This window comes from Triticum aestivum, chromosome 5D (assembly GCF_018294505.1).
Source record: "Triticum aestivum cultivar Chinese Spring chromosome 5D, IWGSC CS RefSeq v2.1, whole genome shotgun sequence".
Taxonomy (NCBI): domain Eukaryota; kingdom Viridiplantae; phylum Streptophyta; class Magnoliopsida; order Poales; family Poaceae; genus Triticum; species Triticum aestivum.
Genome location: NC_057808.1, coordinates 388,776,331 through 388,785,594, shown reverse-complemented (window position 1 = coordinate 388,785,594; position 9,264 = coordinate 388,776,331). Strand labels below are relative to the sequence as shown.

The following is a 9,264-nucleotide window of genomic DNA, read 5'->3' as shown; positions in this document are numbered from 1 at the left end:
AAAAAAACAAAATCCGGAGGAAGCTCCAGAGCGTGACACGTGAATGGCTGAGAGCGCGCCAAGTGACGCTGATCGTTGCGAGGCTCCCGAAGGAGCGCTGGTTACCAGACCACATATGTAAGGATACCAACCAAATTGAGTGCATAACATGGCCCAGAACTTATGTTTTTTTTTTACTTTCTTTTTGCGAATAGCCCGGAACTTCTATTTACTCAGTCAGTCAGGCAGGCTTTACCAGGCCACATATGTAAGGCGACCAAAATGAATGCAGACAACCAAACAAACCCTTGGTAAATCAATGGAGCCGCCAGTTCAGCATATATTTGAACAAACGACTACTTCAGCATATATTTTGCAGTCGATATGCCCGATGTACAGTATAAGCAAAAAGAAAGTAACAGGCAACTACGGAATGACCAAAGGAAGCCAAAGCTGCTGAGGTTAAGACCAAACCTGCGTAAGCATTTGTAGATATCAACAGGCTATCAAAAGAAAACAGGCTACAATGTCAGAGCATTCCTGCATCTCTTCACAAACTGGACAATACATCCCTGCATGTCTTGCAGAGTAGGATTACAGGTCAAAACCAAAAAGGCTAATTAGAAATCTCTGAAGCTCATCTTAGGATCGTCGTGCCTTGAGTTCCCCCGCCTTCCTCTACCCCGGCCGCCTCTCCCTCGTCCCCTGCCCCTACCTCTCCCCCTGCCTCTCCGCATAAAGAATGACTTCCCATGCTTCATCTCAACGAGGGAATGTAACAGCTCATCACACAAGATACAACCCTCATGCAAAGTGGCTCCATCTTCAAGAGGGGTGGCTTTCTTGTTGAAGTCGACTTCAATGATAGTTGACTCGCACGTTGGGCACTTCTTATCTGTAGTGGTGATTCTGTGAGCGGCATGTGGGAGTAGCACGACGCAGTTACACGTGTTGCAGAGAAGCCGCCATTTTGGTGCGCTAACTGGATCGAGAATCAGGGTACCGCTACACTCTGGACAGGCGCAAACTCCCTGGGTGATCATTGATTGCTTGCAAGTCGGGTGCGGGCAAAGGAAGCACGGCATGCCGGCCCCTTTCCCAACCTTGCCGGTGTCATCAAGCTTGAGTGCACCGAAAAGTTTGTCGATGCCTTCGAATGGAGGACTATTGTAGCAACAGGGGCATAGTGGAAAAGATTTTGCATCGGGGCCCACCATTGAGAACAGAAGCAACTCAAAACCATCAAGGGGGCAAATAATTTCCTTGTAAAGCTGGAAAGGATAATATCATTAATCAACCAAGTATACGTGAACTGACGCTTGGCAGAACAAAGCATAAAAGATCATGCGCTTTTCATAATTATTACGTACTCACAAAGGTCAATGCAGTAGCTATGTTCAACATGAAACGTGGTAAAAAAATGTTCAGCGTGACATACCAAAGTGATGAACATAAAATAAAGCAAAACAAATAGTAATAGAACGAATATATATGGCAATGAATAAGAAAAAACTGAAAGCTGCAAAAACAGGACATCATGCTTAAAACTAAAATAACAACCACATAATTACTCAGAAAAAGGGGAATAGAATTTAGTAAAGTAACCACCTTAATAGAACCATTCTGGGGAAGATAATAAACCTCCTCACAAGTTACACAATACATCCTCATTGGCTGAGTGGAAATATATTTCATATACCGACCACATTTACCACACTTGCTCAATAGACGCCCAGAGTCTGCCAGAGGTGAAAACTGTGCTTCGAACAAAGTATCCATGTTTTCAATCTGCAAGCAACACAGTTCATTATAAGAAACTAGGAGTAGAAAAAAAGCATCCATGTCAATCATTGTCATCATGTGCAAAGGAATAGTTCAATAGTCAATTGTAAAGATGGATGTTATTAAAAGCATTTACTAAGAATCTAAAATTTTATAACTCAAACATGTAATACCAACTTTTGCTTTAACTAAAATTTGCCAACATTTTCTAGGTATGGCTTTAATGAGTTGTTCACTTAATGATTTGGAAATGCAAATGTAAAGAGTAAAATAAGCAAAATTAACACGGTGGAGTCGGTCTTTGCCACTCTAATGGTACTTCTCAATGAGTTGATATTTTCACTGTAACAGAAGTTTAGGGACTCCGTAGACCAAAATTACACTGGGAATGTTGACAGATTGTCGAGTGCCAACCTTTAAGGTGGCAAATGACCAGCTGTCCCTTAAAAACAATACACCGCATATAAAACCATAATTACAAATTGAAGTCTGAAACATTTGTTCTAACTTAACAATCTTATAATATTTATGAACAAACGGGCGCGAGCTCTGCCTAATTTCTTTATTTATAGAAGGGGAAAATAGAGTATGTACAGAGTGTCGCCGGCAAGTAAAGGCCCTGCTGAAGGCCGACCAAGCAACTGGAGAGGGAAAGCTAACTCACATGTACAAACGCTGAAACAGCCAAATCTAGCTAATAGGGACAACTAAGCACTTTGGCCTGCCCTGTCACACTATATCAATAAATATTGGCTGTTAAAAATAAGTTGGGACACTGAAGATTGAACGGTACTTAGCAACACAATGATAAGTAAATCTGTGGATCGTATGTTCCTCTGTTTAACTACATCAGCCAAATACAAGAAAGCATGGGTTTATGCTTGATGCGGCTTTGGAAAAAAGCTTAAGAACCCAATCAGGTCACTGGACATATATATTTTGGAAAATTATGCAAGTATGCTCAGGTGAAATATACAAGAATGCAATTCACAAGACATCAAAATCTCAGACTATTAACATAATAAACTACCTTCTTCACAAAATAAGAGTACTTTCTCATAAACTGTTGAAGAGAATGTTGAATGACTTGAAGATGATCAGCTTTGCCTTTTGCAATTAGAGTAATCTGTTGCTCAATAAAGCTTCGGATATCTGGCAGGCAGAGATCAGCATCAATACACTGATACCCTCTTATCAGGGTAGTTCCCAGGGCTGTTGGTACTAATCTTCTTCCAGAATTTACCTTCAATAAAGATGAGGAGCTGCATTTACTCATGTGTATATTTTCATATTTAAGCAGCATGCGGTGTTGAAGTTCACTACCATAAGATGTCAAAACTGTCGGGAGAGAAAAGCCCTCAACTAACCTGGACATAATTACGCTCCGAAATGTTGTTTATATGGACAGGAATTGATGCGTCTGTGCCTATGCCATTCTTCTCCATGAGAGAGATCAATTCACTCTCACTAAGGTAATCAGGAGCCGTGGTGCTTCCCTTAGTAAAGAATAAATATCCGTCAGTAATCTCACATCCAAATAAAAAGCAAGCTCAGGTATTGTGAGGCTGTGAAAAACTCATAAGCCTTACCTCGTATATGTCAACCTTATGAATATTAATTGTGTCCCCTTTTTTAAATGTTGGAAGATTGTTCTCACCCACAGCCAACCATGGCATAATAGATGTAAATCCTTTGGAAGTGACTCGGTGGCCAACACAACGGAAAATCTCTCCACCTGAAGCAAACTCAACTGCAGTCCTGCAAACCATTTTTCCCAGAAAGGAAGATGTTAATCACTAATAGTTTCATCAATAATCAATAAAGCAAGAGCTGGACTGATATGTTTACATTACAAAAGAACAAGACATAAATTTAGGTATCGGGATCAGGAATAATGCATCTGATGACCGATGGGACAACAATACATATAATTTAGCAATCAAATGCAAATACGAATGCTCGTCCACTACCTTGTATATCTACAATCATGACTGACAGTGCCAATAAAATGCTGGCATATGTACTGGTACAGCCTCCATGCATCAGTTTCCAAAGCTTCTTCTGGTGCTAGTCGCATTGGAGTAATTGGGGGATGGTCCCCAACATCATGACCTTGACGAGGCTTAACAAAACCAGCATCCATCAACGTCCGGACGTTATTGGACCACAAAGGATTATGTGCTAATGTAGAAAGTACACTTCTAAAATCAAATGACGCGGGATAGGCAGTGCTCTCTGTACGCGGATAACTGTACAAAGATAATTATTAGAGCTTTAGCAGGAAATTGGAAAAACAAACATAATCATCAACAGTATATCAGCACCTATTTATGCAATTTTCAGATGTAGTAAAAAGATGGTTGTAGTAAGTCAGATGACGATCTACACTCATAAGTCATAACTACAACAAGTTGACTACAGTAGGGGCCTCCCTTACAGTTTTGCTGTCAAAAACAAAAAAACAAGTTGACGACAGATTTACAAATTTTCCAGATGAAATTTAAAACATTATCCTGTGTACTACATATGACATCGCAGAGAGTAGTGCAAGGCTGACCCTTAAATGACGCCTAAAATAAAATAAGATCATGTCAGCATATAAACTCGACATAAAAGGAGTTCATGCAGGAACAGTGGGTAAACAGGCGTTACTAATATGAGTAAATTTAACAACGTATTCCTCAAATAATTGTATGTCTGCTAGAAGTTTAGAACACAATTTACAAAACCAACACTTCAATTCTTGACCAGTGACTGAGCATGGGGTCCATGTCTACATCAGTTCAAAGAAAACCCTCTAGGTTGGAGGTAAATTTCTAAGGAGCACATAGAGTCACTAAACTCTATTTGTACAAGAAGGACAAGTCAGACCACCTGTGAAATATTTTGACAGTTAATCATACTACTTATGTGATAATGCTAGCAGATAGAATGTATATGGTAAGTTGGTAAAACTTTTGCTAATTCTCAGTTTCCTTTAATTGTTCAAAATCTCAGCCGCCCCATACTGCACAGTATTTAGCCCACAATTGCGCTCTTGGACGGTGTGCAACTTTAGTTAAATGTTAGTGCAATATTTTAGTTTTACATGGAGATGGAGATGGTTGGATGTTGATCCAAAAGCTTACAGAAGTTACTGAGAGTTAAGAAACTTCAGGCAAATTATGAATAGACCCATATGTTAAATAGCTCATGCCGACTTCAAATTAACTAACATTTTCCATAGAAAAGGGAGACTCATTTCTGAAACCTGATGTATCCTTGAATGTAAAGCCGCTCGGCCATATGCATGGCTGTCTGGGGTCCGATACCTAGCGCACTTGATGCAACCTGGGATAAGAGCAATATTCAGCACACTAAAACATGAAACTAATGTGATCATTGGAGAAACTCTATCTAAGCGTATCCTAGAACTAGAAGCCCATTTTATACTCAACCGGATGCTCTGGCGCACATTATGATTAATATAACTCAAGTCATATCCAACAGCATAATCTTGGCACTAGATTCCATTTAAAGGTCATCATAATGTAGAAAATAATGTAACCAACATTAATATGAAATTGCAATATCAATACTAAGGTCCAAACAGAAGTGAGCAATGCACCATTTACAGGTAAGCACAAATGAACTTTGTAGGCAACAAAGTGAAATGGCAATCCATACAAACATTGTTATCCAATGAAGTTGTAACTTAAACATGGAAAAATACTGCCAGCCTTAGAACTATCACACCTTAAGCAGATTCACCGTATTAAGACCAGGTGGGCGGGCTTTGCACTCTTCCTTCACTGATATATCTGTTATTTTTAGAGCTCCATCACTGGCTACCATCTTTTGGAACATTACAGTAACCTGTGAAATTGAATGATGAACATGCTGAGAATACTTAGAAGGATGAAGTCAAATCACTAAGGTAGGGGATCTTACATCGAAATCAAAAAGTTTCTTCCTGTCCCATTCTAGCTGTATTTCATCACCATCTTTGATAATGTAAGTTCTCAAAGACCAGAATTTCTCTGGTTTGAATGTGTTAATTTGCTGATAGCGTTGTACACAGAATCCAAGCGTAGGTGTCTGACAGGGACCGTACCTAATTTAGAAGAAGAAAAACAATCATAAGACCAAATTCCGCTGAAGATTCTTAAAGCAGGGATTAATCAAAGCTTTAAGCAACAGAAAAGTGAATGATAGTTGCAATTCAAATCTCTCCCTGTAAACCAGATGAATCATCCAAACATCAAAGGCATAAACATCCGCACTTTCCAACATGAAAACACCAGTCAGGGCATACTTACATTACTTGCACTATCAAATCTATAGAAACTGTCAAAAGCAGAATATTTGGAAAGGTTACAAAACTCAAGAGACTGAGCAAAAGGAACTTCCGGAAAAGGTGATAAGCACTGACAATACAGATAGTTAGATACAAAACCAGCAATGAGTATTTGAGGAATGTAGATGGTACTTTCTTGTCAGAAAATTAATTCAATATGCAATTGGTTAACAATTATATAGCTAAAGGGAGATAGAGAACTCACGAAATGACTCTTGAGTCGAGATTTCCATATTTTCCTTGGAAATATCGGGTCTGAAATCGAGTAAATGCTACTCCTACCTTCAAGTCTATTTCTTGCCGAGCATCCACCGCTAGTGCCTCGTCTTTGTTTGGCAACACAAGATTATCCATAGCATTTGATATGTCTTTCTCGGTAACAGATGAAAATCTAGCTCGAAATATTCTTCTGCCAACCTCATTCTCAGGAATCCCGGTGCAATTAATTACTGGAAAATGGATTAGCATTGTTATTACATTAATCGGGTTGTGAAAGAACCGAGCAAGCTGTGTAGGCAAAAGTAATGAATGAAAATCACTCATATCAATTACATTACTCAGGAAAAAGTAAAATCTCGCATACACCAAATAATTTAGTTACAGATATTCGCTGGGTAAAGGAAAATTATGTATAGCTTTGAGAAATTCAAAGCAATCTAACTAATCCAGCAGTTAACTTAGTTCAGCAGAGTATTTTGCCATCTGACAGTCTCTCTATCTTGGTCAAGTTGTTTGAACTTTGGTTTCTATTTCTAGAGTCCAGATCGTTTCTATCTCTATAGAGTCCAGGTCATACAAAAATAAACTTCATGTAGAGCTCTTTGTACACCAACTAAATTTCTAATACAGAACTAGATAGGATATGATGCACATATATTGCAGAACTGGAAATTATACCTTCAAAGCATATGTTTTCCCCTTCTCGATCACAGTCAAGCCAAAGTACCAAATAGGTGCAGCCTCGAGCTTCCTGGGCTAGATGCCTGTGGATATGAGCCTTCAAGAGACACATACATCAGTTTGTATTTAAATATGGAAACGGGACTCTAACGATGGTGGTATTTGTGTATGTATTGTCAATTTGTCATAAAACTTAAGAAGAGGCATTTCAGTATTTCACCCACCATTTCCTTTACAATTTATCCAAGTAATGCAGCCGGGAGTTCTTTTGCGATAGGACAGTAAATTTGTCAGTTTAGATTCTAGAAAGTAGAAACTACATCAAAAAGGCAAGTAAACACTTGTAGAGAAAAAGATGAAATAGGATGTCTGAGGGTCGGCTAAACTGTGTAGTAGATCCACCATAGTACCACCATCTACAGGTAGAGTAGAACTCGTGTATGAATGTACAATATATATGTAGAGAACTAACTGAAGTTGTTCTTACTATTTGAGATTGTTTGATCACTCCTGTGTCCTGCTGTTAACTGAGTTGTATTCGCTAATTAGAGTTATAGAGTGCATTACCTTTGGGTTGCTCTCGGATCTCAGAACTGGAGCATTAAAAAGGTCCATCGGATCAGTCCCTTCCCAGTTCTGATATGCAGGTGGGAAATCAACACTGCAAAAGACAAGACATTGAGTAAAAAAATGGACACAAAAGAACTTATGGTCCAAGCTCCAAGGTTAGAATTATAGTGAGCAACTGCAATATTCATTCAGCTAAAGTGGAATAATTACTTATATATTTTGTTTAAGGTATCTATTTTGCAGATATGCAGTGGTCCATCATGTGTTCGTGTCTGTAACTGTAACTATGAAGACTGACATTGAGAAAGTGTATGCACATAAATTCAAATGCATTATGCAGTTAATAACTGGAATGGACTAGAGCTAGTGCATCAAGTGATGCAACTGTAATATCTTGACAGAATTGAGGAAGAAATGCAGGACCTGAAGACATGTCCGATGACTGATGTCACTCTGAAGAATGCCTGAGAGCCCTGAAACATCCCATCAAACTCGTGGACATCGGTACTTCCCTTCCGCGTAGACATCTGCACAAATGTTGACTATCTTGAAATGTGCGGTGAGAGTGAAATGCTAGAACACGGAACGCCCATTTGCTTTCCAAGATATAGCCACATATGCAGTGCAGTAGCAGCTACCCAAAAGTGTATAGCCCTTCATCCCGAAAGTGATGAGTTGATCATTACACAAAATTTTGCACTAAGTTTGATTTCGATTTGCAATGGGGAGCATTAAGCAGCATCAGAAAGAAATGTTCCATCCATGTCAGTGCAACTAGTTCTATCAGCTCTCTACTAGCATGCCCTGAATCTCACTGGAGCCAGTCTACAGCGACAACGACCGCCGCTACTTCCAACATCGAGCCATTACGAGGACAAGGCGTTTCCTAGAGGGAAACCTGGGCTGCGACCAGACAAGCTATCCACCCGGCTTCTCTGAACCAAAGACTTGCTGTTAGGGCTCGTTCCTAATACACTGTCGCCGAATTCGAGTTAAAACCACAGCCAAATTAGTCGCCGGGGAGAAAAACTATCACGGCTGTGGGAGGTTTGGGCGCGGGAGGGAGGGAGGGAGGAGGGAGACTTACGCGGCCGCCGGAGAGGGCGGAAGCGATGGAGAGCGCGATGCTGGGCTTCTCCGCAACCTGCAGCGACGGCGACCCGAGCGTGAGAAGGTATAGAGAGTAGGGCTACCGCGGCAGCCATTAGCGACGGCGCGGAGGCTCGGCAAGCTGCGCGGCGGCGGCGGCGGCGGCGGTGGGTGCTTACCATTAAAACCTTGGGCGCCATGGGGACGGAAGGAGGGAGAGAGGAAGAGGTTCGGCTCTGAGTGGGTCTAGCACACCCGAGCGGCCGAGCCCGTGTCCGTGTGGTTGCGTTCGTGGGTCGACCAATTTGCCTTCACAGTACCATTGGTACAGTAGCACTATTTTTTTCTGAATTCTGAGGGTAAAGTCTGTTTTAAACCTTGTGAAAATTTGAATTTGTAGAGATGGTCTAAATCAAACCCTAAACTTTATGAAATAAAATCAGCACCAACCGACAATTCATGGTCATTTACCTTTTGTCCATTTGCAAATGGGGATCATTGACGTGGCCACCGTCGTCACATCTCTCTCATCGGCATCCATGATCCACATGTTCTCTCACACCATATCCCACATCTCCCCTACTACCAACACACTTTCTTTAGCCACG

The 9,264-nt window shown here is 40.6% G+C and overlaps 1 protein-coding gene across 2 annotated transcripts; it reads right to left on the bottom strand.

Annotated features, from left to right (window-relative positions):
• Nucleotides 1–322: 322 nt before the first annotated feature.
• On the bottom strand, nucleotides 323–8,956 carry LOC123122023 (DNA topoisomerase 3-beta). 2 transcript variants are annotated; one of them, XM_044542144.1, is made up of 15 exons: nucleotides 8,836–8,956; nucleotides 8,655–8,711; nucleotides 7,991–8,094; nucleotides 7,565–7,658; nucleotides 6,995–7,094; nucleotides 6,303–6,546; nucleotides 5,692–5,854; nucleotides 5,497–5,616; nucleotides 5,012–5,091; nucleotides 3,732–4,010; nucleotides 3,351–3,519; nucleotides 3,129–3,257; nucleotides 2,792–3,004; nucleotides 1,588–1,767; nucleotides 323–1,250 (listed from the first exon to the last, which is right to left on the bottom strand). In XM_044542144.1, exons 1-15 carry the CDS (start codon nucleotides 8,854–8,856, stop codon nucleotides 600–602), a joined length of 2,604 nt encoding a protein of 867 aa, XP_044398079.1. In that variant the 5' UTR covers nucleotides 8,857–8,956; the 3' UTR covers nucleotides 323–599. The 2 variants fall into 2 exon arrangements, with proteins under 2 accessions (XP_044398079.1, XP_044398081.1); XM_044542146.1 differs by lacking the exons at nucleotides 7,565–7,658; nucleotides 7,991–8,094; nucleotides 8,655–8,711; nucleotides 8,836–8,956 and adding an exon at nucleotides 7,222–7,547.
• Between the last annotated feature and the right edge of the window lie 308 nt (nucleotides 8,957–9,264).

Bases quoted from the DNA above. Each gene is read 5' to 3' on its own strand.
- LOC123122023 (XM_044542144.1), bottom strand. From the start codon at position 8,856: ATGGCGCCCAAGGTTTTAATG. The intron at 3,520-3,731 runs GTAGTGGACGAG...AATGGTTTGCAG, and splicing joins CATGATTGTAGATATACAAG to GACTGCAGTTGAGTTTGCTT. The intron at 1,768-2,791 runs GTAGTTTATTAT...TGTTGCTTGCAG, and splicing joins ACTCTTATTTTGTGAAGAAG to ATTGAAAACATGGATACTTT.